General features: G+C 36.0%; 3 protein-coding genes across 4 annotated transcripts; 2 read left to right on the top strand and 1 right to left on the bottom strand.

Moving 5' to 3' along the window:
- The first annotated feature begins 927 nt into the window (after window positions 1–927).
- On the top strand, window positions 928–14,738 carry LOC109213918 (serine/threonine-protein kinase haspin homolog). The gene is made up of 15 exons (XM_019377759.1): window positions 928–1,031; window positions 1,121–1,253; window positions 1,371–1,460; window positions 2,241–2,331; window positions 2,474–3,069; window positions 11,213–11,336; window positions 11,499–11,608; window positions 12,001–12,112; window positions 12,290–12,382; window positions 12,469–12,530; window positions 12,630–12,760; window positions 12,844–12,914; window positions 12,996–13,048; window positions 13,788–13,854; window positions 14,321–14,738. The coding sequence occupies exons 1-15, from the start codon at window positions 1,016–1,018 to the stop codon at window positions 14,444–14,446; spliced, it is 1,875 nt and encodes a 624-aa protein (XP_019233304.1). The 5' UTR covers window positions 928–1,015; the 3' UTR covers window positions 14,447–14,738.
- A 3,423-nt stretch (window positions 14,739–18,161) lies between these two features.
- On the top strand, window positions 18,162–20,809 carry LOC109213916 (glucan endo-1,3-beta-glucosidase 4-like). Its single transcript, XM_019377758.1, has 4 exons — window positions 18,162–18,400; window positions 19,059–19,766; window positions 19,863–19,938; window positions 20,249–20,809. Exons 1-4 carry the CDS (start codon window positions 18,319–18,321, stop codon window positions 20,430–20,432), a joined length of 1,050 nt encoding a protein of 349 aa, XP_019233303.1. The 5' UTR covers window positions 18,162–18,318; the 3' UTR covers window positions 20,433–20,809.
- Window positions 20,810–21,535: 726 nt separating this feature from the next.
- On the bottom strand, window positions 21,536–26,305 carry LOC109213913 (myosin-11-like). Of its 2 annotated transcripts, none has more exons than XM_019377753.1 (6): window positions 26,168–26,305; window positions 25,188–25,472; window positions 24,930–25,037; window positions 22,367–22,828; window positions 22,178–22,279; window positions 21,536–22,004 (listed from the first exon to the last, which is right to left on the bottom strand). In XM_019377753.1, exons 2-6 carry the CDS (start codon window positions 25,395–25,397, stop codon window positions 21,840–21,842), a joined length of 1,047 nt encoding a protein of 348 aa, XP_019233298.1. In that variant the 5' UTR covers window positions 25,398–25,472; window positions 26,168–26,305; the 3' UTR covers window positions 21,536–21,839. The 2 variants fall into 2 exon arrangements, with proteins under 2 accessions (XP_019233298.1, XP_019233299.1); XM_019377754.1 differs by having other exon boundaries at window positions 22,367–22,816; window positions 26,168–26,302.
- Between the last annotated feature and the right edge of the window lie 1,582 nt (window positions 26,306–27,887).

Here is a 27,887-nt window from a genome sequence, read left to right as displayed (position 1 = left end):
AAAGGATTTTTTCNTAAGGTATTTTTCAGTACGAGGAATCGAAGGCCGAGATGGAGAATAAGAAGGATAATAAATTTGTGATATATATTTTGCTATACACGTTTTATTATGTATTATACAATGTGATATACAAATAGTATAATTAGTTTGTGTTATACACTTGGATATAAAGATAATAATAAATTATAGACAACTATCGAAGGAAAATAAATTTTTGATACACAAAGAAGAAAAATAAAGTTGTGATATATATCTTGGTATACATGTTATACAGTATGATATACAAAGAATAAAATTTATTTGTGTTGTACACTTGGATATACACCATGGTATACAAACTATAGACAACTATCGAAGGAAAATAAATTTTTGATATACACAAAGAAGAAAAATAAAGTTGTGATATATATATTGGTATACTTGTTATACAGCATGATATACAAAAAATAAAATTTATTTGTGTTATACACTTGGATATACACTATGATATACAAACTATATTTATAATTTTTAACATTTTTAATGCTTTTGAGAAATAATTTAAAAACATAGAAAAAAGATTGTAGAGATTTGGGAGAAAATCTTGAAAGATTTTTGAATTCTAACGAAAAAGAAATAAAAGTCTATTTTTGGGGTGATGGTTGGGCCATTAGAAGAGAGAAGGTCATTAAATTTTAAATTTAGGCTACGTGTGCCAAATGCTAGAAGATAGGCCATTTTCTGCCAATTATTGGATTAAGTTGTTATGCAATGCATCACTGCAATTATTAGGCTTGAGATATTAAGCCCAGACATTACAAAGACATGCAGTCCAAGTCTAGCAGGCCTCCATTTTGGGCTGTATACGGAGTCAAGATTACCGATAAGCCCATTTATCAGGCCCAAAACCGAAGGATTCTCTCTCTTCCCGCTCAATCCTCCCCACTTTGAAATTTCTTCAGAGACTTTAAGTTGCAGTTGACAAGACATTTGATTTGCAACGGTACAATTCGAAGCTTCAAAATTCGGCACCACCATGACTTCTCGAGCGGGTAAAAACTCTTCACTACTCCAATTAATTTTCCATCTCGATTCAGATACTTAAGGTCGTAGTACTAACACGGTGGAATTTGAGACGCAGCTGATTTGTGGGAAGAACTCATAGCTGCTGAAAAACATCAATTTGTTTGTCCCTCCGATCAACCTCAGGAACCAAATTTTGCTGTTGTATATCGACGCCAAAAATCCCATATTATTCCCCAAGATGCTGACAGGTTTCTCTTTATATATTTTTTCTTTTTCAGTTTTCGAATTGCCATGTTATTTATTTATTTTTTCGTTTTGGTGGTCGCTGAAGGTTTTAACTTTTATAAATTTGATTTTTTTTTCAGGAGGAAATCAAATTCAACTTCTAGTTACGAGAATCGGCTGAGTTTTCTCCCTGTTAAACGAATCAGTTGGAATCGTTCTCTTTCTACTAGGTTTTGCCTTTTGCCCTAATTTGGTATTTCCCCCCTAAATTTCCCATTGATATCAAAATCAATCTCATTGGAGATACTAAAAGGATTGTGCTTGTAGTGGTTTTAGCTTATTCACATTTTTCTTTGATAAGTAGTTTTAGCTTAGTAGAAATGGAAATGATCTGGGATAAGGTTATTTAGGAAGCAAATACTCAGATTTGCTGAAACAAGCAACAGTTTAGTCTATACTAAGATGTGTAGTATATGAGTAATATGACGACAAACAATCAGTAATTTTGAAGAATGTTACCTGTAAGAGCTTAAACGCTGTCTAAATTCCATGTATCATTTTAGGAGAGCCCTTACCTCCAGCGTCTGGGCAGTATATCTTCATTGTTTTGTACTTAGCAATACAAATTGATTCTGTTACAAACTTACCCGACCTAGATGATTCTGTTACTTGCAAAGAAAATTTGTCTCATCTATCCGTTTCCCATTCAGTCAACAAAATGGGTTTAAGACTTGAAGATGTAAGCAGTTCTCTGATTTTTGTTTATGTTTAGTCTCCTTGTTAAGAACTTTTTCTGGGATACCCCAAGTTGATGAATTTACCGGGGCTTTGACTTCACTTTGTAATTGAATCCATAACCCCTCCTCACCTTGTTATGTAACATGGTAATTCCTAGTACATACCTTCTCTTTCTTTGTCATATTCGTGAATTCCAGTTAGCTATTCGTTTCTTCCACTTTTGTCTTTCGTATTGAGGGGTTTCTCTTTTTTTCGCTTTATTTTGTTGACAGAGGGAGAACTAGTGTTGCTGCTACTGTATGTGCCGAATTACATCCTCAAAAAAGGAAGCCTGGACGAAAAGCAAAACCACCTCTTCCAAGGGTAATTTGTTGAAAAAATTTCCCAGCTCACGCAAAGCCACCTTGTAGTTGTTGTTTCTTTTCAATAGGCGTCAGTTAGCTAATATTTTGTTTATCATACAAAATCACATGTCTTCTATTTCTAATTCTTCATAACTTTGTAGGGTAAAAAAGTTGAAGCTGCAAACTATGATGAGGAGCGAGCATATTTTCAAGAAGTTGATGATTTTGAACTAATGGTAGAAAGCCCCTCCCCAAACAAATACAGTACATGGACTACAGGCGTCCAAACTGACGATATCATTATATCACGTCTGTCCTCAGTTCTACAGAAATGGTTGATTTCAAAGAAACTTAACCATACCTATGCACCCCCAGCTTCATTATCGAAGATATTAGAAACCCCAGCCTCACGCAAAGATTCTGCTTGTGGAGTTATTTATGGATCCTCAAATGTGAAAACCCCTGAAAAAAAATCATTACGAGTTCCCTCTGGCTTGTACTCCACCCAGAACAAACACACTGGTTCTAGAAATGAAGATGTGTCCGGAGGGCGGCCTTTATCAGAAACAGGCAATGGAGAAATATGTCCCATGGATGAGGAAGGTTATGAAGATATTGAAGTTGGTGTTAGTAAACTTTCTCTGACTTCCAGGCCTTCTTCAGTGGATGCTCACACTTGGGATCCATTTTTGGCTCTATTGGCAGCATGTGGACAGTCTGCTCCTTTAACACTACTGGAGATACTATCAAAGTATTGGTGCGGCTCCTATGACCCTTCCACTTTTGTTCTACTTCCTCAAATCAAATATTGTGAGCGCTACTGTGTTAAAACACAAAATCAGAAAAAACTGTTAGAAAAATAAAAGAAACTGAAAAAACAGAAGAGTTTAAGAAATATTCCGAGTCCACAATTTGCTTGTGTGTCCTTAAGGAATTTTAACCCCCTCACACGTTGCCAAGGTAATGGATTAAATCCTCCCAGGATAAAACGGAATAAACCTTCCTGCAACAGTGGCTAGGGGTGTTCATGGTTCGGTTTGGATCGGTTTTTCCTTAAAAAGAAACCAAACCAAGTAAGTCGGTTTTTCCGTTTTATCCTGGGAGGATTTAATCCATTACCTTGGCAACGTGTGTGACTGGTTTTTCAAATATTAGAACCAAACCAAACCAATTAAGTCGGTTTTTTCTCGATTCAGTTTTTGTCGGGTTTTGTCGATTTTTCAATTTTTCCGGTTATTTGTCGGTTTTTTCTTAAATATAAGACATACACTACCAAACACATATTCCGGGGACCACATTTTTAACGTAGCACTATCAAATTAATTGCCCTTTGAGAAATCTATTATCTACTAAAATATATTGATGATAATTGAATCAAATAGTGATGAATAATTTAAGTACTCAATTAAAAAAATATTTTTTTGAACATGAAATGGATTCTTACACTTAACAAAAGAAAACTACCAATCAAACTAGAATATAAAGGTAAAAAACTGTACTAAAAGTGCAAACGATTAACATTCACCATAAAATTTTTGAAACTTTGTATAAAAATATACATATATATATAGGTGTAATAATAAATTTGAAATAGCTACTCCTATAGTCGGTTTGGTTCGATTTTTTTCGGTTATTTTTTTTATTAAAAGCAAAACCAAACCAAATTTGATCGATTTTTAAAATTCAAAACCAAAACCAAACCAAACCAAACTAAGTATCGGTTTTTTTGGTCGGTTTGGTTTGGTTTTCGGTTTTTCGAATTTTTATTAACACCCCTAACAGTGGCAATACAAACTGCAGGATACCAACGAACTTGAAGAACGGAGCAAAATCACACTTACGAATTTGAGAGAGAGACTGCGAATTAGGATGCAGTATATTCAAAAAGAAAGAAGTTCTGGAGTGTTTTTCGTGTCTAGAAAATGGAGTCTTGCCTCAGAATTTATAGGCAATTATCAGAAGAGGTGTCTGGAAAAGGTGCCTTTTCAGAAGAATACGCTGCCTGCCGCGGTTCTACCGTGGTCAGAGAAGCTCTCTGAATCTACCTGCCGCGGTTCTACCGCGGTCGCGGCAGAACCGCGGCCAGAGAGGCCCTCTGAACCTTCAGCAGGGTTCTGGCGTATTTTCAGCAGTGATTTGGCATTTACTTAATTATTAAATAATTTAATAAATTTTGTCCAAAAATAATCTTATCGATCGATCATTTGACAAATCCAAATCCAAAGCCAAAGCCGAAGCCGAGTCGACGACGACGACGACGACGCGAGGGTTCATTCTCTTCAACTCCTTTTAAGAGCTTTAAGAAGTGATTCTATATATAGGCACACAAATGTGGTTGTCCCTCACCAATGAGGGACAAAGTGCAAGACAAAAGTTCACTTCTTCAAATTTTCAATTTCCCTCCATTTTATTTCCCTCCATTTCCAATTCACACTTCTTCTACTTTAAAGCCCAATGGCTTAAAGTCCAACAATCCCCCACATGAATGGGAATGGCTGTATCAAGAAAGATCATAGATGAAAGCTATGTGATTTTGCAAGTAAGGATTAATTGCATCTGGATAAGTAGGTTTCCCTTTGAACTTTCCGTAGTGAACATATGTCGGATATACTCGGTCAATCGGTAGATTTGATATCTTTGAACCGTCGAACTTTAGTGTATACCTAGACAACCATATATCACACAACCAACCCTTAACCGTCTTTTGGTTCTCATTGTTGTGTTCGTTTTAGCCATGAACACCGCCTGGTTTCATAAGTGCGTAGAGAATTGGCCTTACAAAATTCTCATTGAAGCGGCTTCCACTTCACACTTACATAGGTGATTCCTAAACGTGTAATCCTTTAGATTGACACTATTTGATAAATACCTCATCAAACTTAGGTAATCATTAAAGAACGTGTAAAGTTCTATCCTTGTTGAACATTGTCTTCATCACGAGAATGGACCAAAGATTTTATTTTGACAATGTTGAACCGGTCAATCACAACTTTGTTTGAGCTCCTTGAACCTAGATCTCGGAACATCCAAAATTCTAGGTAGAGTTACCGCCATGTTGACTTGTCCTCTGCCATAGTCCCATTCCCTTAGATGATTTCTCAACTCCCTCTCTAGTTAAGCCTTTTGTAAGCGGATCCGCCACATTATCCTTTGATCTTACATAATCAATAGTGATAATTCCACTAGAAAGTAGTTGTCTAACGGTGTTATGTCTTCGTCGTATATGACGAGACTTTCCGTTATACATAACGCTCCCTGCCCGTCCTATTGCAGCCTCACTATCGCAATGTATGCAAATAGGAGCCAAAGGTTTTGGCCAGAACGGAATGTCTTCTAAAAAATTTCTGAAGCCATTCAGCTTCTTCACCGGCTTTATCCAACGCTATAAACTCTGATTCCATTGTAGAGCGAGCGATACACGTTTGTTTGGAAGACTTCCAAGATACTGCTCCTCCACCAACAGTAAAAACATATCCACTTGTGGACTTTGTTTCTGTTGAGCCGGTTATCCAATTTGCATCACTATATCCTTCGATAACCGCAGGATATTTATTGTAGTGCAAAGCGTAGTCTTGGGTATATTCCAAATATCCCAGAACTCGTTTCATTGCTACCCAGTGATGTTTGTTGGGATTACTTGTGAATCGACTAAGTTTACTTATCGCACAAGCTATATCAGGTCGTGTACAGTTCATGATGTACATTAAGCTTCCCAACACACGAGCATACTCCAATTGAGACGTACTTTCACCTTTATTCTTTATAAGATGATGATTTAAGTCAATTGGAGTTCTTGCACTTCTAAATTCCAAGTGTTTGAATTTTTCAAGTACCATTTTCACGTAATGTGATTGAGACAAAGCTAGACCCTGAGGAGTCCTCTGGATTTTAATTCCTAGAATTACATCGGCAACTCCTAAGTCTTTCATATCAAACTTACTAGCAAGCATACGCTTAGTAGCTTGAATGTCGGCAATGTCTTTGCTCATTATTAGCATATCATCAACATATAAGCAAACAATGACTATATGATTTGGAACGTTCTTAATGTAAACACATTTATCACATTCATTAATCTTAAAGCCATTTGACAACATTGTTTGGTCAAATTTCGCATGCCATTGCTTGGGTGCTTGTTTTAGTCCATAAAGAGACTTAACAAGTCGACACACCTTCTTTTCTTTTCCCGGAACCACAAACCCTTCAGGTTGGTCCATGTAAATTTCTTCCTCTAAATCACCATTTAAGAAGGCTGTTTTTACATCCATTTGATGGATTTGAAGACCATACAAGGCGGCTAACGCTATTAGCATCCGAATGGATGTAATTCTTGTTACCGGCGAGTATGTGTCAAAATAGTCAAGACCTTCTCGTTGTCTAAATCCTTTGACAACAAGTCTTGCCTTGTATTTGTCAATAGTACCATCGTCTTTCATTTTCTTCTTGAAAATCCATTTAGAACCCAACGTTTTGTTACCTGGAGGAAGATCAACCAATTCCCAAGTATGGTTGCTTAATATGGATTCTATTTCACTATTGACAGCTTCTTTCCAATATTGTGCCTCTGAGGAAGACATTGCTTCCTCGAAGGCACGAGGCTCATTTTCTAACAGAAAATTCAGAAAATCTGGACCGAATGAAGTAGATGTCCTTTGAAGTTTACTTCTTCTCTGATTGTCTTCATTAGGCATATCATCTATTATTTCCTCCCGAGGTCGTTTTGACTTTTGGCAGGTCACTTCACTTTCCTTTTTATATGGAAAAATAGTTTCAAAGAATTCAGCATTATCTGATTCTATTATCATATTAATGTGAATCTCAGGATTTTCTGATTTATGAACCAGAAAACGATATGCCTTGCTATTGGTTACGTATCCAATAAACACACAATCAACCGTTTTTGGACCTATCTTAACCCTTTTAGGTTTAGGAACTTTTACCTTAGCTAAACACCCCCACACTTTGAAGTATTTCAAGCTAGGCTTCCTTCCTTTCCACTTCTCATAAGGAATGGATTGTGTTTTACTATGAGGTACACGGTTGATTATTCGGCTAGCTGTAAGTATAGCTTCCCCCCACAAGTTCTATGGTAAGCCAGAACTTATTAGCAATGCATTCATCATCTCCTTCAACGTTCGATTCTTCCTCTCCGCAATTCCATTAGATTGTGGAGTGTAAAGGGCAGTTGTTTGGTGAATAATGCCATTTTCCAAACATATTTCTTCAAAAGGAGATTCATATTCGCCACCCCTATCACTTCTTATCATTTTGATCTTTTTGTTTAGTTGCGTTTCAACTTCACTCTTGTATTGCTTGAAAGCATCAATTGCCTCATCTTTACTATTAAGTAAATAAACATAGCAGTATCTCGTGCTATCGTCAATAAAAGTAATAAAATACTTTTTCCCAGCGCGAGATGGTGTTGACTTCATGTCGCAAATATCTGTGTGAATTAAGTCTAAAGGACTTGAATTCCTTTCAACGGACTTATAAGGATGCTTAGCATACTTTGATTCCACACATATTTGACATTTGGAATTAATGCAATCAAATTTTGGCAATACTTCTAGATTTATCATCTTTCGCAATGTTTTGAAGTTTACGTGACCTAAACGCGAATGCCATAAAGTGTTTGACTCAAGCAAGCAAGAAGAAGCATTCACTTTATTGATAGGAACTGCTATTACATTTAGCTTAAAAAGGCCCTCATTCAGGTAACCTTTTCCTACATACATATCATTCTTACTTAGTACAACACTATTGGAAACAAAAATACATTTGAATCCATTCTTGACAAGAAGTGAAGTCGACACAAGATTCTTGGGAATTTCTGGAACATGGAGGACTTGGTTTAGAGTCACTATTTTTCCCGACGTCATCTTCAACGCAATCTTGCCAACTCCTTCAATTTTGGCCGTAGATGAATTTCCCATGAAGATTGTCTCGTCGGGACCTGCGGGGGCATAAGAAGAAAATAACTCCTTGTTAGCACAAACATGGCGGGTGGCTCCAGAATCTATCCACCATTCTTTCGGATTTCCTACCAAGTTGCATTCAGACAACATGGCACACAAGTCTTCCATTTCATCTTCAACCATGTTGGCTTGATTCTTTTTCTTCTTATTATTCTTTGGCGCACGACAATCCACTGCCTTATGCCCAGTTTTTCCACAGTTGTGGCAATTACCCTTGAACTTCTTCTTACTTGGATAATTCTTTGGTCCAGAAGCTTTCTTCCTCTTCTTATTTTGTGGTGCCTCCTCAACAATGTTTGCCCCTATTATTGTCGAGTGTCCACGTGACTTCTTTTCAGCATTTTTGTTGTCCTCTTCTATCCTCAAACGAACAATCAAGTCTTCTAGTGTCATTTCCTTCCGTTTGTGTTTAAGATAGTTCTTAAAATCCTTCCACAGCGGAGGTAAATTCTCAATGAAAGCAGCGACTTGAAAGGCCTCATTTATGACCATACCTTCAATAACAAATTCATTATTAATAATAAGATAAATCTTATTAATAAAATTATTGATTTGGGTCATACCTTCAGCAAGGAGGTCATGTACAATGACTTGTAGTTCTTGGACTTGAGTTATGACCGACCTAGTGTCAATCATCTTGAAATCCAAGAACCTTGCAGCCACGAATTTCTTAAGTCCGGCATCCTCAGTCTTGTACTTCTTCTCAAGCGTATTCCATAACGCTTTTGAAGTTTCCATGACACTATAGACATTGTACAAGCCATCTTCCAAACAACTCAAAATGTAATTTTTGCACAGGAAATCAGAATGTTTCCATGCTTCAGTTACAACAAGTCGTTCATCATCCGGAGTATTTTCAGCCATGACTGGAGGATCCTCCTTGATGAAACGTTGCAAACTCAACGTAGTAAGATAGAAGAGCATCTTCATTTGCCAGCGTTTGAAGTCAATACCGGAAAACTTTCCGGGTTTTTCTGCCGGTGCCATAGCATGAGCAGGAGTAGAACGGCTTGACGAGGCAGCAACACTCGTAACAGTAGCACCCGTTCCCGCAACACTCCATTAGTTTGGTTTTCATTCGTCATATTTCTGTAAAGTTGAAAACAATACAGAACTTTGTTAAATCAGTGAAGTTTTGATATCTTCAAACTGAATATCAAACCAAACATACAACACGTAACAATGGTGAAGTTTTTATATACTTCAAACCCGTACGTTTATTATTCCGGCAAAGTTTTTATGTACTTTAAACCGGACAGGAAGAATTATTGGAGTAGAAAGCAACAAGGCTTTAGTCTCCAAAACAGTATACAAAATATGAATAACAGTTTAATATATGTTTCAACACAGAAACGTTAGTATGAAATTCCTTAAGCTTGTGAGCGCTACTGTGTTAAAACACAAAATCAGAAAAAACTGTTAGAAAAATAAAAGAAACTGGAAAAACAGAAGAGTTTAAGAAATATTCCGAGTCCATAATTTGCTTGTGTGTCCTTAAGGAATTTTAACCCCCTCACACGTTGCCAAGGTAATGGATTAAATCCTCACAGGATAAAACGGAATAAACCTTCCTGCAACAGTGGCAATACAAACTGCAGGATACCAACGAACTTAAAGAACGGAGCAAAATCACACTTACGAATTTGAGAGAGAGAGACTGCGATTCTGGAGTGTTTTTCGTGTCTAGAAAATGGAGTCTTGCCTCAGAATTTATAGGCAATTATCAGAAGAGGTGTCTAGAAAAGGTGCCTTTTCAGAAGAATACGCTGCCTGCCGCGGTTCTACCGCGGTCGCGGCAGAACCGCGGTCAGAGAGGCTCTCTGAATCAGCCTGCCGCGGTTCTACCGCGGTCGCGGCAGAACTGCGGCCAGAGAGGCCCTCTGAACCTTCAGCAGGGTTCTGGCGTATTTTCAGCAGTGATTTGGCATTTAATTAATTATTAAATAATCAAATAAATTTTGTCCAAAAATAATCTTATCAATCAATCATTTGACAAATCCAAAGCCGAAGCCGAGCCGACGACGACGGCGCGAGGGTTCATTCTCTTCAACTCCTTTTAAGAGCTTTAAGAAGTGATTCTATATATAAGCACACAAATGTGGTTGTCCCTCACCAATGAGGGACAAAGTGCAAGACAAAAGTTCACTTCTTCAAATTTTTAATTTCCCTCCATTTCCAATTCACACTTCTTCTACTTTAAAGCCCAATGGCTTAAAGTCCAACAAATATCTCCCTAGGCATATCTTTCTTCTTAGTCAGATTTTTACTGTCTTTGGTACTTGTGGAGCAGCGAGTTTAACATGATATTTTGCTTCAGCTGATACAATTATCACTAGAAACTGTCAACTTTGCCTTTTGAAAAACCTTAACTAGGATCATTAACATATAACGTAAAACGTATATTTTCTTTCAGCTGATACAATTATCTCTAGATACTGTCAACTTTGCCTTTTGAAAAACCTTAACTAGGATCATTAAACATATAATGTATAGATGCACGAAAGATGTTGTCCACCTTGATACTCTTAGACGTAGATCTGGCTGAGGCTTCTTAATCTCTATCTCATTATCTTTTATACGTTTGGTGAGAATGCTCCTAATAGTGGTTTTGAACCATGTAAGAATGGATGAGGATAAATACAGATATGGATTCCCTTTGACTGAAACACCTTTAGCTTAGTACTGTTATAAACTCATGTACTAGTGCTCTCTTTTGGTGCATGTGATCTTAGCTTTGAACTATATCTGAATGGCTATCTAGTTAATACTTTGTATAATTTGACCTTATCAATCAGTACCCATTCCTTTTCATGAAGAATCAAATTCATATTTGTGTTGGCAATAGACTTAATTCAGTCTGATTTTGCTCTTAATTTTAGTTTCTCAAAGCATCTAGTTTCGTAAACTGAACTATGTCAAATGCAGTGAGCCACAAACAATTGCCAAGGTGGGCGAAGGCACATTTGGTGAGGCCTTTAAGGTTGGCGAAAATGTCTTCAAAATTGTCCCATTTGATGGAGATTTACGAGTAAATGGAGAAATCCAAAAGGTATCCAGTTCAATTATATTTCTTGTGCAATTGAATAGGTTCCAATTTCATTAAATTGAGATACGGACTAAGTAACATGCATATGATCAAAGGGTCAGCAACCAATTTTCTGAAAATATTCAAGTCACTCTGATTCGAAATCTGTGTTTTGATACATTTCAGAAATCAGAAGAACTACTTGAGGAGGTCATACTCTCTGGTACCCTTAATAGCTTAAGAGCTCATGAGGGTCATCTCCTGAATTCCTGTTCCACCTTTATACAGACAATGGAGTAAGTTTTTGTATATTCTTAGTTAATCTTAAAGCAACTTTTCAACTTTTTGGTCCTTGTTCTGAACCTCTGTTTCAACTTTCAAGACAAAATCTGCGTTTAGGAACATCTATCCTGTCTGATTTAATTTGCCTGTGTTGGGTTATCTTATGCTTAACCTCAGAATATGTCATGAAACTACTAACTTTTGCTACCTAATGAGGAATAGTTCTTTTAAAAACCTTATCAGTAATAGGTCTTGAAATAAGCATCCATATATAACTGTCACCTCTAATGACTTTGAAGTTCCTCCTGCGTGCTGTTTTCTGCACTCTCAATTGTATACTATTTCTTAAAGTAGGAGAAGAGCAATTGTTGACCACTCATGTACAATTGGTTTCACCTTTCTACAGCATGAGGGTGTGCCAGGGCCATTATGATGCATCTCTGTTAAAAGCGTGGGAAGACTGGGATGGGAAGCATGGTTCAGAAAATGATCATCCTAAGGAATTTCCAGAAAAACAGGTTCCTTGCAAAGCACAATTTACTCCTTTTCTCCTAATTGCTAATAGTTGCCTCCCATTGTTCATCTATTCTTTGAGTGGATCTTGTGTCTAGGCAGATTGGTATTTTTCTTGCAGTTAGAGTATAATTACTTGACAATTTTAAGTGCCACTGACTTAGCTATTGCATGCCTTCCAGTGCTATGTTGTCTTTGTTCAAGAACATGGAGGTAAGGATCTTGAGAGTTTTGTGCTCTTGAACTTTAACGAAGCGAAGAGTTTATTGGCCCAGGCAAGTGATTGAATATTTTCTTTTGGCATTGTTAACCAAATATCTCATTCATTATCAATTGCTTGACTGCAAAATCTGCACTCCAGATAACTCTTGCTTTGGCTGTATCTGAAGCTGCATATGAATTTGAACATCGCGATTTGCACTGGTTCGTTTTCCATGTGATGATTTGTGTCATATTTTACAATCTAGAGTAGGACAATGCTTTGTTGAACTTTTCTGTGCGCTAATAATTTTCTTATCACAGGGGAAATATTCTATTACGTCGGAAAGGTTCAGATACGGTGCAATTCACTCTTGAGGGAAATGAAATACATGTCAAAACATATGGATTATTGGTTTCGATAATTGACTTCACTCTTTCAAGGATAAATACAGGTGTTCACCCTTTCTGTTTCTCCCTTAACAATCTTGTACTTGAATTGATTAGAGATTCTTATCCATATACGTACTGATCACAGGTGAAGACATACTTTTTCTGGACCTGTCATCAGACCCTGAACTCTTTGAAGGTCCAAAAGGAGATAAACAGGTATGACACCAAAGAAGTCCCATATATCTTCAGGTGTTTTAATACTTATTTATATTTCATTGTTTTGTGGCATGTTTGCAGTCTGATACATACAGGAAAATGAGAGATGTCACAGGCGAATTTTGGGAAGGAAGGTATAAATACTCCTTTCACTTTCAAGTAACAAATTGTTTCAGGAGGCAGCAAATTGCATTTGGCTTCTAACAATAGTGTATTTCTCTTCCATTTCAAGGTTATGTTGCCACAAAATTATTCATAATTCTCCAGTTTAAAACTGTTGGCATGTTAGATGTCTGGAATTCATCACTGAAATAACATCCTATTTTGTGTAAGCTGCTGTCAGAGAATTTGGATCGAACCAAAATTACATCCGTGCAAGTTCTTTTATCTCTTGTGATCAGTTAGCTTTTGCTGCTTAATGACCTCTGGCACACAGTATTGGTGGCCAATTTTCTAAATCATGGAAACCATCAGCGGGAGGCTTTCCTGTTTGATGGTGTTTGTCTTATATTCATGGATTTCATTTTCTATTGGAGATTCAGAGGAACTAACCCATAATAAAAGTTCTATGCTAGGTTAATGGGTTTCTAGTACTAGAGCATACTTGTATGCTTTAGACTGCCAAAGACGAATCATGCTTGTTTTTTGTCATAACACTGTGGACTGGTCTATTTCTTCTTGTTCTTCTTATAGAACTCATGAACCATCACTTGTTGATAAATGAAGTAGCATTCTATTATGGTGTGGTTGAATTTCAGACCTCAGTCTTAGCACCTAAGAAGTATCTTCGTTATGCAAATCACCAAGGCTTTAGTGACTGGATTATGGGATTTGACCTTTTGCCTTCTTTTCTTTTTTTATCTGCGTGTACAGTTTCCCCAAGACAAATGTGCTGTGGCTACAATACTTGGTTGACATACTGTTGCTAAAGAAATCATATGTGAGTATTCTACGACAACATTGGTTCCATGTTATTATCAGTTAATATCACCTTATCAAAACTGTTTAGTATTACGCATGGTAGTATGTCCTCATTTTATGCAATTGGCTTTCTGTTTCTAACATATGTTGTATTTGGTTGGAATGTGCATCCCGTTACTGTAATTTCAGCTGCATGCACTTTGATATTCTAATATTTTATTTTGACCATGTAATTCCATCCTCTTCAAAGAAAAATGAAAAACAAAATCAGACTGATTGGTCAATTTCCTCCAATTGCTATCCTTTGCCTGGTAGTATGGTACTTAATAATTTGGGATTTAAATCAAGCTCATAGTATATTCTTTTCGGTTCAAAGTTAAGTGGCGTGATAGTCTGGTACTTAATAATTTGGGATTTAAATCAAGCTCATAGTATATTCTTTTCGGTTCAAAGTTAAGTGGCCTAACTTCATGAAAATGTTGCAGGAAAGAACCTCCAAAGATGAGAGGGATCTACGTTCTCTAAAAAAACGCCTAAATGGCTATGGTTCAGCAAGAGAAGCAACATCAGATGTTTTCTTTTCTGACATGTTCGTTAACCTCCAGCATTGACTGGCCAAAAGAACCCCCAAGAAAACGGTATTATTTGCTTTTGTGCCTATGAGAGGTTTGTATCAAGAAACCAACTTGGTTTCCTTTTCTTCTTTTGTCTTCATTTTTCTTCTGTATCATATTTTTTATTGTAAACAATGTTAAGACCCCTTAGTGGATCTCCAGTAGTTGGAATATGATAAGCATCCTTCATAGGACGTTGAATTCGTGTGGTTGCCGAAATTTTTTTACTTGAATTACTGTAACTTCTTCCCATTTATCTAAGCCACGGTGGGAAGGGTAACTTTGTATATGTGCAGCGAGAGGTAATATGTATTTTGGTGGAATAGCCGAAGTGCAGGCAAGTTCTGTCTGACACAATTTTTATATAAAGAAAAAGAAGAGGAAATTGTCGCCATTACCGTATGTAGTGACCAGCCAAACCTCAACAATTTCAAAGGATCAACTCAGTAACCTTTATATCCACTAAACCATAAGCACTCGTGCTTTGTCCCAGAAGTTGTGGGCATGCAGCTCATGCAGACGATGCTTTTCATCTTTTCTCGCCAAAATTTTCTTTCGTGAAAGTTGAAACTATAGTGGTTCCTTACAATTATTTTATTAGTAAGTATATTTTGTCCTGTATGCTTGAAGCTAAAACTTGACAAGAAATCTATTGCAATTCCCGGCTTTACGGCAAATTGTATTGGATCTCTTTTACTTTCGTCATCACTAGTCACAAAGTTTAAACGTTTAACTTCACAAAACACAAACAATTTTGTAAAATATACAATTAGAGCGACGCTTATCTTGACTTTACCTTATCTATAACACTATATCACTTATCTCGACCTTTTAATTAGTTGACTAAAATACTTATGTAGGGTAACTATAACACTTCTGCCGACCTATTAGTTAAATATCAAATTTGAAAGCATTACAAAGAAAAAGCTAGTAGTATGTTGTATTGGTTGTTGCTTTTTATCTCTTTGCTTTTTCGTGAAAAGAACTAGCGGACTTCTTTGTAATTGTTAGTTGTTTATTCAATTTAGATAGGCTGATCAAATCTTTTCAGCTGTCGGATGACTCAGATTTAAGGGATTACGAATTAGCTCACATGGAAATGGATACTTTTGATTTGGCATATTAAATTCGAAGGATTTAAGTTTTCGTTTACACTGTATGATTTGACATATTTGACATATCATTTATTTCAAATTATAAACTCAAAGTTTAAGTTTAACTAATTCGCCAAGTTATCTATATTAAGTTACGTCATCATATTTGATACGAAGAGTTGTTAGTGCATAAAATATAAATCCATAAATATTGCAATTGTCTTTCAAATTAACTTTTTAAATATTTTTTTTACTATCACTACATAAAAACTTAAATTCTAAATGGAGATGCAAAATCCATATTATAAGTTCCAGACAACTAGAGCAAAAAGAGAAACCGAATCCACAAAACCTTCCTAAAAGCTGGTTGCATGATCATAAAGAACCTTTTTATTAAAGCAGACTTAGCACATGTATTTCTTCTGGACAATAATTTATACGCCAGCCGTCATAAAGCTAATGCACTATTTCTTGATTATCATATTGTTTGTTTTCTTTATTTCCTTCCCTTTTCTTTAAATATAAATTTAGCTTTTTCAGTATTAAATGAAAAGCGTTGGTTCCATTGCTAGAATTCAACATCACTTAGCATTGTGATTATATCTAAGTAGCAAGTATGAAAAAATTAATCTAGTGTTATTTTATCTCTACTAGGGTTTGAGCCTAACATCATGGTTCTCCACCCATTTCATTGACCACTAGGCTACACCTTGCGTGCAACAAGATGTTGGTTTTATTAACTATTGTTTAAATAATATTAAAAAATGAGAATACTCGTGACCTTATATTTGTTTGATTCTCTTAAACCTACTTCATGATGTTATTGATCTTAGCTAAATTTCAAATTCACTTTTTTCCTATTGAATTAGTAGTAGAAAAGACAAGGATCCAACTGAATTTACAACTATCAGGAAGTAATCTTATGCAAACTTAGAATAGTATGACTTGAATCGTGATTACTCTGAATACTTTGATATGCCGACAAGTGTTTATATAAGACGATGATGGCGCCCAAAGGGTATAGTAGAATGGTTGAAATTTCTTCAATTATTATCGAAGATTTCAGGTTCGAGCCTAAGAATATAAATTATTTTGGTATGGAGTGTTTTACGCTGCTTAGTGAACATATTCCGTGTAAATTTGAATTAATCGGGCCAATAAGCTTCCTATACCAAATATGGTAAAAATACAACATAATGCTGCTATTAATGTTGATCCATGCCTCTCTGTGGATGATTGTTCGACAAAGTATGCATGTTTAACTCCAAAACGAGAAATTGAAATTCCAAATCATTGTCTTTTCCTTTTGCTAAGAAAAGGAGTAACAGATAAAAAGGCAAACAGAAAGTGTCAGCAGCTCCAATTACTGTGATGTACCAAACACCTAAATCTGATTTATCTTTGACCATTTAAACGAAAAAATTTGACATGTCAATACCCACCATAATCACCTTTTCTTGAATGTACCTGCAATTCAACTTTTCCTTTTACGAAGCAGAATGGTGGATTTTGAGGTCATCAACATGAATCTGGACAATAACGACGACCCAGAAAAATCTCACAAGTAGGGTCTCGAAAGGGTAGTATATACGCGGACCTTACCCCTACTCGATGGGGCAGAGATGCGGTTCCGATAGACCATCGGCTCAACAACTGTTGGTACATACCTCTTTTTGTAGAGTTTGAGTAGAATTAATCCTACCTTGGTTCTTGTTTTTTTCCAATGACCAAGACAAAGGTGTGATTGATACCGTTTGGTCAAAAAATTATATACTACTACTATTATAGTTGGATCTGGTCTTTTTTAAGGTATATGATATTCAGACTTTTACCTTAATATTCGTGTACAAAATAAATGGTGTAGTGAATCTGGGGAGGAAAGAGTGTGATTTACATCAAAATAGAATATTATGGTATCTCCTGGTCTCATGTTGCCACTCCCATCCTTTTCTCAATACGCTAAAACATGGCTCCACCGACCACTATATATGTTCCCTCCGGTTGGATTTACCGTTTACTTTATCCCGCCGATATACATAAAATTATATATTGATTATATATGATTATACGATACGTATATTATATATTTGTCGGCTATTTTTAAGCTAAGTGATTGGGTAAGCAACTATTTAAATTTATTGTTCGTATTAAAATCAATTTATGCATACTCAACTATTTTATCTCGTATATATCAATGCGTATATCGTATAGCTCTACTTATAAAAGCTTAAAATGAAATTATCTAGTGAATTTATCTCTATTAAAATTTAAAATCCTAATTTTCCATGATTTTTATTCACTTTATTGATCACTGCAGCATGATCCTTTGCCCCTTTCAAAGATAAGGTTTCCACTCTTTGCTTTCTACATGCATGTACTATTGTCTGCAATTTGCCAAGTGTTACATTTTAGTAGTATGAACTCAATCTTTCAGAAATTTCTGCTAAAAGAATCAATGAAATAACAAAAATAATTTATGCTTTTCCACAACAGAGAAGCAAAAACAAATTTCAATATTTTCTTCATCACAAAGTAATCACTTTTTTTCCTATATATATTATACGTCTAGAAAGTTACATATTCGTTTCTCTTTTACTTTCTCTCCTTCTCTACCCCACCATTGTTTATCATCTACTCATACCTTTTTTTCCCTTTCTCACCTTTGCTAAATATATATAGTACAACTTTTGTCATGTTTTTCTAAAGACCAACATTATATAATTCCTATTATAGTTCCATTGGGATCTCTTGCTCAAGTCACATACATTCAAGAAAATGTCCACCATTATAATGACTAGAGGAACTTCCTTATTCATCTTCTTATTCTTCTTGTCTATACTTCTTGCCTGCATTTCTGGTTAGTGTACTTTCTTGATTTGAATATTCCAAGTTTCTTGTTTTTGCTGATGATTCTTCTATTCTATGACTACTGTGTTTTCTGTCTATTTTAAGATTCTGCAATGAATATTCACCATTTTTTGTATTCCTTGCTATATGTTAAGACTATTGGTCAGTTTTCTTTTTCCTTTTTCTGTGAGCAAGAGTACTATTGTGGGTTGATGTTATAACAATTGATGTAAGTTTCACCACTTGTTGATATATTGGATTTCTGTAGTTAGACAAGTTTGCTCTGAGGGGTTGATGGTTCAAGCTGCCTTACATGCTTATTTAGGGCCTATTTGCAATATTTTTGTTTTTTTCATCTTCTTTTCCAATTTATTGTGGTGTGTGTGTGTGGGGGGTAGTGAAATCAGGTATATTGGAACAAAGCCTAGACAAGAATTTGACCAACATTGAAAGTGACAAGACAGTTATCTTATTAGAGAAAGTCAGTGTTATTCTCTTTGATTTATCACCAATTTTCACCAGGAAAAAGATGTTTATAGTAAAATAAAGAATGTTAAATTTACCATGGCCAGTTAGACTATGAGCTGCATTGGTTGAGATTTGATGTTATAAGAGCTACAAAACATAAGTTGAACTCAAGTTAAATATCTTGTAAATGTTCTTTGCAGGATTATCGCCAGCTAAAAGCTTTGAGCATAAAGAACTTGAAAGGGAAAAGGAACAAAAATTCCATTTTTTCTCGAAAAGACTGCTCGAATTGTTGCCCATTAAAGCAATCAAACATGACTCGATCGATCCAACAACAACCGGATTTCCTACAACTCCTGTAGTAAATCCTGTCACCACTCCAGTTAATATGCCTCCTGATAATTCAGCTCCAACAGTTGTCACTGTCCCATCCACAAATCCTAATGCTGGAATTCCGAATCTTGGGTCTACACCTCCAGCAGTTCCTTCTACTACCCCTCCGACTGACACGGACCCCAATCCATCGGTACCAATAACTAATCCAGTTACCACCCCTAGCACAAATTCACCTGTAAGTAATCCTGTAACGGCGAATCCAACCCCAGTAGGTGGTGTTCCTGTCACCACCCCGGTAACGCCACCTGCAACCACAAGCTCTCCTGCTACTTCAGGGCAGAGCTGGTGTGTCGCGAAGAGTGGAGCGATGGAAACTTCACTTCAGTCAGCGCTTGATTATGCTTGTGGAAAGGGAGCAGATTGCTCAGCCATTCAGCAGGGTGGAAGTTGTTATAATCCCAATAGTATGCAAAATCATGCATCATATGCATTCAATAGCTATTTCCAAAAGAATCCAGGGCAAACAAGCTGTGATTTTGGGGGTGCTGCCATGATAACCAACTCAAACCCAAGTAAGCAAATAAGTATTCTTTACTATATATCCTGCCTTACTGTTATAAATCTGGATCTTCTTATTTTTTTCTGATCATTAACATGCTGAAATATAGGCACTGGTTCTTGTGTTTTTCCTGCATCGGGGTCTTCTACATCATCGTCTGCAACACCAACGCCTGGAACTCCAGGGTAAGGGGTCTTTCATTTGCTCAATCAGTCTAATGAATATTCTCTTCGTTGTATGTTATGTCGTGGTTTTGACTAGGAATGGAGTTTAACAAAGGTTAAAAGACTTGACACATACCAAAAGTATCCTAGAACTTGTGATCTTAAATGACATTTATATGGGTATAAGAGCATGTCCTTGAGAATAAAATAGAAATGTTAAACAGTTTTCAAATATAGAAACGTATTGGAACAAACTAAAATGGAAAGTGTCATATAACATGGAATAGAGGGAGTAATGATTACATTAACTTTGTCCTGTGTAATTTTGCAGCTCAGTAGCACCAACAGTACCGAATGGAGGCGACTCTGGATTTGGAACGATGCCGGGCATTAGTGACAGTATCCCTCCCACTGCAACCACCTCATTGTCCATGTCAAATGGCTTGCAACCCTTAGTTGGCTGCATCTTTCTTGTCACCTCCATTGTGACTAGCAAGCTTATCTTGGAGTTTTGAGGAAATTAAGAAGAAGTTCAGTTACCAAGTAAGAAGCTGGATTTTCAGTTTCTAGCTATGTACAGTTCTTGTTGAGGAAATGGAAGCAGTTAGGAGTATTCTCGAGGTTTAGACATGACATACCTATACACTGCTTTAGTATAGTTAATTATCCTGCATACCACCTACTTAGATGTAAAATTCATATATTGGTTTTAGAAGCCATTATCTACATCCATCAATATTTAAGTTTAATAGGTCAGATGTTCCACTGTTATATTGTATTATTGTTTAGGAAGTAGGTTACTAGTCCTACATCTCATATGATCAATCATTGTATTAGTTTACTACTATTACTACTTTTTATATATGAATAGAGGGAATTTGCCAGGTAAATACGTTACAGAGACAGGTCTATATATGTTTCGAATTAAATAAAATGGAAAATGTAGCCCAGTAAAACTAAGTTAATTATATGTCTGCTCTTTTGTTTAAATAACGGTGATGTCTTTGCAGTTTGCGTGCACCTCAACTATTTTACCGCGACTAAGTCCATTTGGTACATGGAAATTATGCCCTAAAAGCTTATGCATTATTTGGAATTTTCATTCATTCGCCTAACAGGGACAAAAGTGTAAAGCATAATGTAGCTATCAACATCAAAAGAGAGCAGAATAAAGTAATAGCTAATTTCTCTTTCGGTGTGGTGTATTGATGGCCACTTTAAGTTGATTAATCAATAACTGCATGCATTAACGCAAATTACGTGCTACATTAACGCCGTGTAAACCTCCCTTACGGCAAGATTAAAGAGGATTTAAATCTGAATTTATTATATTGATAGTGTACGAAGTTTTCTACATCAGCTTATAAATATTAACTTTGAATTTACTGATCTCACTAGTTATGGATAATTTACCTATAATTATCTTTCAAGTGATTTGATCTACAAAACAAACTTTACTCTTGATATATAAAAACTAAACTCATTAAAGAGTAGAATATGTTTTGTCTTCTACTATTAGGTACTAGTAGTATAATTTAATAAATTAAAGTCAACAAGAAAGCATCTCGATTCAATTTTTTGACTAATTCTGGAAATTAACATAAGAGACTAGGACTTCTCACCAGAAAAATACCAAGTACAGACATTAATAGGAGACAAGAAAATAATATGACGGGTCTCTGCTGATTGGGGCTAGCTAAAATAATTAGTGTCGTGAAATTTGGCATGCAATTATGCACTCTGAGAATATGATTATAGTATAATCTAAAGTACTGCGTTGATCTAATAATTGAGGATCAAAATGAAGGGTTCAGCTGTGAGAGCGTGAGGTACAAATCTACAGCTCTCCCTAATCTCTCCCCAAGTTGACTACAAGCTAGCTACACATCTCCTTTATACAACGTTAAATACATATATTATTATCACCGCTTTGAAAAGAGGACTAACACCAACATTGACATTGACACAACAATCTTGAACCCTGAGGATTCCCAGAAGTTCTGTTTATCATTGCTGGAAGTTCCGAATTGCTTAGTTGCTAATTGGTCTCTGAGTTCCTTAATAGCTTTGTCACGTCGTTCTCCCATCTGTATTTATATCACATGTATGACATTGCTTTCAGTAGTATTTCAATGTGTTAAGATCTTATAAATTGGTTGGAAACTTAAACAAATTAAATTCAGAATTCTTGAACTAAAACAAAGAAGGTTTCCGATATCAGATATAATTTCAACAATGTAGCAGTAAAGAGTAGAATTACCCTTTGGAGCTTGCGAGTTTGAGTTCGCGCCTCTTGGAGACAGAATTCCAACTTCATAATCCTCTTTTTCAACTCTTGATCAGCTCTACGATGCTTTTCTAACTGTCCAGAAAAGAGGTAGAGATTCATGAGAAAGAATAACTCAAATGTGTCGTGGAATTTAGAGAGCCTGGAAAACATGTATCAAACCTGAGACTCCAACTCCTTAGTTTTTAGCTTCCAGTGGGCAGACATGATCCTGATTTCATCCCTGAGTTTGGCAATTTCTTCATCTTTACTCGTCAACAGCTTGTTCATCTTCTCAATATTCTTTGGTGAGACCTCATCTAAAATCTTCCTCAATTCACAATCTTTGTTTGCTCCAGATTTCGCTAATGCTTGCATGATATCATGCTCAATTCTCAGGACTTCATCTTTCAATTGCATTTGAGATGATTCCCTTGCTTGGAGATCCTTCTGCAAAAGATCTAATTGCTCACCAAGTTTATTTACACGAGCTTCATGTTCCTTCAGTGAACTATTTTTCTCGTCCAACTCTTTCAAAAGTGCCAAACACTGAAGCTGTGCAGATTGAGCTGATGCAGCACTTGCATCTGCAGTTGCTTGAGTAGCAGAAAGCTGTGATCTAAGATCATCCAACTGCTTGAGATACTGGATCGCATTCAGAACCTATATTATTAACTGCTTACAAATATCCAAGGAAAAAAGACTACTGCATTATGTTATTCTTAAGTGGATTTATTACTGTTACAAGTGTCAATAATACATAAACCTAACTGAATGAGCACAACGTAGTCATGTTTAAATGCCAAAATAACTGGCTCATGATAACCAGTGCATATTTGAGTTTTGAAGTTTAAAAGGTTCTATCTACCAGTGTCTTGTGCAAATTCCTGACAGGGTCTTCCTCAAGCTGTAACAAAATATAAACTAAAAATAGAATTGGGCAGCAAATATTGGAGGAAGCTAGATCGTGACAGCTGGGTAAACAGTATCAGCTTGAACTCAAGCTAAGCAGAAAAATGAGAATTTGTGCTCTAGAAAATTGGAATGAAGAAAAAAAACAATCTAGCCTCCAATAACTGCAACTTCAACCACCCCAAAATAAAGAAAATAGAAATTATGAAACAAGTGAAAGAAGCTAAACCCAATCAGGGCAAAAAGCAAACAGACCATTGAATGATTCCATTCGACTGCTTCAATTGATAATTTATGCATATTATTCCATCTGTGCAGTAATTTTCTTTCTTTGCATTGAGGACAAAAGAACTGCATCTCTACATTTCAGAAATAGCCCACTCTTATTGTAACAATAAGGGAAAACTCAAAAGCAAGTGAACAAATTAGCTAGTATCTTAAATTAACCGGACGAGAACATATTCTTTACAGAAGATTCTCCTTATGCAATCCACACAATTTGAGTTTTCATTCAATCTTAAGAGTATCAAAATAGTAAGTGAAGGGTTTAATAGGAATTTCATCAATTAGGGATACTATATATAACTCTTTACATTTGAAGTATGTCACTTGAAAAGTCAAAAACTTTAGGAGTTTAAAGAAATATTGTTAGTCATGCTAATTTCCTTTAATTTCAGTTTAATACACTTAATGGGGATGTATCATCATATGTTTACCTTTATTACACATCATCTTTTTTGTCAATTCAAATCATTTCATCAGTAACACACCAATATGGTGTCAAAAGTTTGAACCAACCACAAATATCTATCAGGTTGCCGTAGTCATACATACATTTTAACTTTATCACACATAATTGAGAATGCTACATAAAGTTGTGCACATGAGTTACCCCTAAATACATCAGGTAAAAAACTGTAATGAACTCAATATACTAAAAGTGCTATTTAAGATTCTCAATTGAGCACTCTTTATTTGATTCAGCCAGTACAATAACTATGTTAAATTCGACTAATCGCTTTTCTATCATCTGAGGATTCAAGATTCTCAATTACCAGTTTATTCAGAGTTCAAGCAATGATATATGCCTCAACATCTAAAGGAATCAAGATACATAATACCAAGAGAACTCGACTCTCATAATAGAGAGTTTCAAAAGGTGTGCATGTTAGAGCTTCCATTGTTAGCTTAATGATTAAAAAAAAATCTCAATCATATGGCATCATGTTAATCCTCAAAATTATATGCAGTAATGATGACCAAAGATTGGGAGCCCAAGTGGACTCAACGAACTAAAAGATGTACATATAATTTTAAATGCCGAACAAAGGGAAAGAAAGTGATGTTTACAACCCAGTGCTGGCCATCTAAAAGCCACTAACATGTATAGCCAAAAAGTGGTTTGATTTTTTAAATGGTAAGTCATCCAAGATTCCTCTTTATCTCACTAACTCAGCTACAAGAAACAAATTTTTTGAACCATCCAAGACCCAGACAAAGTCCTTGGACCACTTCATTCATAAAGAACTACTAGAGACAATAATGTTAGATTAATTACTCAATACTATTCCTCAATTTCCCAAAAGGACAAGCAAAAACAACCAAAAAGTAGCTTCAAAAGATATCCATCATCATATTCCTTTCAAGTATCTGTTTTTTCAGCAAATTAACCCAGGTGCCTCCCACGCAAGATCTTGGAACCCAACTCCACCCAGATCCAAAACCATTAAATTTATCTAAAATTCAAAACCATCAAAACCAAATATATGCAAGAAATAATTGCAATAAAAGATGCATAATTTTTCAAGTAGAGTGACACTCATGATTATTTTACCTTCTCGGTGTTTAAAGAAGAAACTTGAAGCTGCCCGTCTTTCTGCTCCAAATTCTTTTGCAATTTGCTTATCTCTTCTTCCATTTTTTTAGCTTTACTCTCTGCTACCTGATAAAACAAAAAACACACAATAATCAGACAAAGTCCAAGAATTGCCTGACCCACACTTAAACTCTACTTCACAAATAAAGGAAAAAAAACAAAAAAAAGTAAAAAAATCATTTCACACAACAATAAATCATACTAAATCAATTTGACCTGTCTTGTTAGGGTTTCACGAACAAAAGACTGTTCTTGAGAAGCGAGACGGTTGCGAACCTCCTTGAGCTCCGCTGCAAGAGACACTACATTTCGCCGGAAATTCTGTTTCTTCTCACTCAGATCCCTCAACAACGGATCCACCACCATACACGACGACGTCGTTGACGATGTTGAAGATGAAGATGACGGCCTTTCTTCTACTGACATCGCCGTAACACTACTGAGAATCAAATACAAATCCAGAGTGAACTTTGCTTTCAACTACGACATCTGATGCTTCACCTGTGAAGCGTATAAAACCCACCCAAAAAAAAAAAGGAAAAAAGATAAATTGAGTTGCTTCTTTCTATGAACTTAGCAATTAAAGCTAACAACCTATCACCCTTTGCATGTGAACATGTAGGGTATGCATTTAAGTCGCTGACCCATTTTAGAATTTTCAATTTATTGATATTCCAATAACAATAATGGAAACAGAATACTTATAATTATACATGTAAGATTATGACGTTCTAAAACTTCAAAAAAATCATTTTTTATGGTTTATAATATTTCATGAATCAACCTCAAAATGGAGATAGAGAGAGAGAAAGGACAGATCATTGTTTTGAGAGAGAGAGAGAGAGTAGCAAGTGGACAGTCAAATGGAGGGTTCAATTTGGTTAAATCCACACGACTCTTACACTTCTACAGAACAATCAAGAGACACGTTTCTTACACAGCTAAAAAAGAATCCTTCTTTACCCATAAACACACACACACACACATGCATGAACACCTGAGTTTACAGATAAAAACAAGTAGTAGCAAAAAAGAAGAAAGGATAAACTCAAACTCTAATGAAAAATCACACCAAACTCGTGCAAATCTAGTTACAGAGATTTAAAAAGACCAAAAAAAAATGATGATGTTATTAACACAAAAACAAATTAAAAAAATTTGAATACATATATATAGGTAAAAACACTTCAACTTACCGGCGGGCGATTGATCTGGGGTCAAATTATCGGACGGTGGAGGAAGAAATGGGAGGTCGATAGATTCGCCAACGCGTGGGGTGATTTTGAGGGGGTGGGTGGGGAAGAGTTTAATGCAGCAGTGAATAAGGGAAGCTGAGATTTAGCTACATGTCTAAGCAGAGAAGAGAGAGAGGAAGGTGATGTGGAGGTTCGGATTTTGAAATTTAGGTTCGGAGATTCCGAGCCTTATGTTTGTCGACTCGACAGATAGGATTTTGGTTTGGAAACTGGTGTAGGTTCGGGTTCTCCGAGCCTTGGGTTTCGGACAAAGGACAAATTTCGAACCTGGGGCATAAAATGACCTCAGCGCGGCAAATCTGAAAATTTTCGTCAATGGATGAGATCTTTCCACGTGTGCTACTTATGACTGTCGATGTTCCGATTTTGATTAAAAAAGGAAAAGAATTGACTAATTTCACATGCAATTGGAAATTAGTATACTAGTATTAGTTTACACGCTGTCAGAGATTTGTTTGACTATGCTTAATTAGGTTGAGACAAGAAGTTTTATATTCACGTAAAAGAAGGAAAAAGGAAAGAAGAGAAATTTGAATGATTCATTAATTCAATTAACCTAATTAGTTTAACTTACATGTGAGTGGCATTGAAATATCTATTCCAGAAACTAAGGACACCATATTCCTAATCAATCTAATTCGGCCAATTTTTTTCCTTCAATACGTCTTAGCAGGGTGTTCAAAACAGAATCGAAACCGAAATCGAACCGAAACTGAAGCTTAATGGCTTATTAGTATCGGGTTAACGGTTTAACGGACAGGGATCAGATTGAAATTTTTTCATTAACGACTTATCGATTTGGGGGCGGATTATTCAATTTTCTTAACGGATAGCCTGCTAACCCGTTAAGAATATATATATATATATTAACGACTTATATATATATATATAATCCAATCCAAACGCCATCGATGATATCATATATCTATGTTCCGCATCCAATCCAAACGCCACCAGTATCATAATCGGCCAAGCGTTACCTTTGACCTTAAGTTTCACTTAACTTACCATCATCAAACACGTGTCATCGCTAATCTGGTGCCTTTTCATTCACAAGCAGATAATACATAATAGTAGCAGGAAGAAAAGGCAGCATCACCTCCAAATTAAAAGTGAAATCGGTTATTAACATAGTAATTTTACCTTCCGGTAGAGAATAAATGTTGTCGTTAAAGCGGACCATAAAACGATTGTAATAATCAACAACCTTGGTTCAAATTTCTCAAACATGTAATGAGTTCAAAACTTCAAATTCATCATGTGAAAGTGGAAAGAGACTCATTTAGTTGACCTTCAGGCTAACTTGGAACTACTAGAAGAGAGCGTATGTCTTCACACAATTCAACTGCTTATGGAACGTGTAAACCTTGCCACTCAATATATTTGTTGCGATAGTACGCCCTCTGTAATGCATGCAATATAGATTGAATTAGGCCGATAAAATCGCCCGATAACCGCCCGATAAGAGCTAAATCGATACCAATCCGCCCGATATCTTATCGGGTGGCTAGCGGATTAATATATTTAAAAGCCGATAACCGATAAGCCGAACCGTTAAAAGTAAATAACCGCACAATCCGCCCGATAAGCAGCCCTACGTCTTAGGGTCTTACACATACAATGATATGTTTATCGCTAAAAAAACATATCATAAATTTAA

This window comes from Nicotiana attenuata, unplaced genomic scaffold, assembly GCF_001879085.1.
Source record: "Nicotiana attenuata strain UT unplaced genomic scaffold, NIATTr2, whole genome shotgun sequence".
Lineage (NCBI taxonomy): Eukaryota > Viridiplantae > Streptophyta > Magnoliopsida > Solanales > Solanaceae > Nicotiana > Nicotiana attenuata.
The sequence above is the reverse complement of the archived record's forward strand: the minus strand, read 5'-3'. Positions and strand labels throughout refer to the sequence as shown.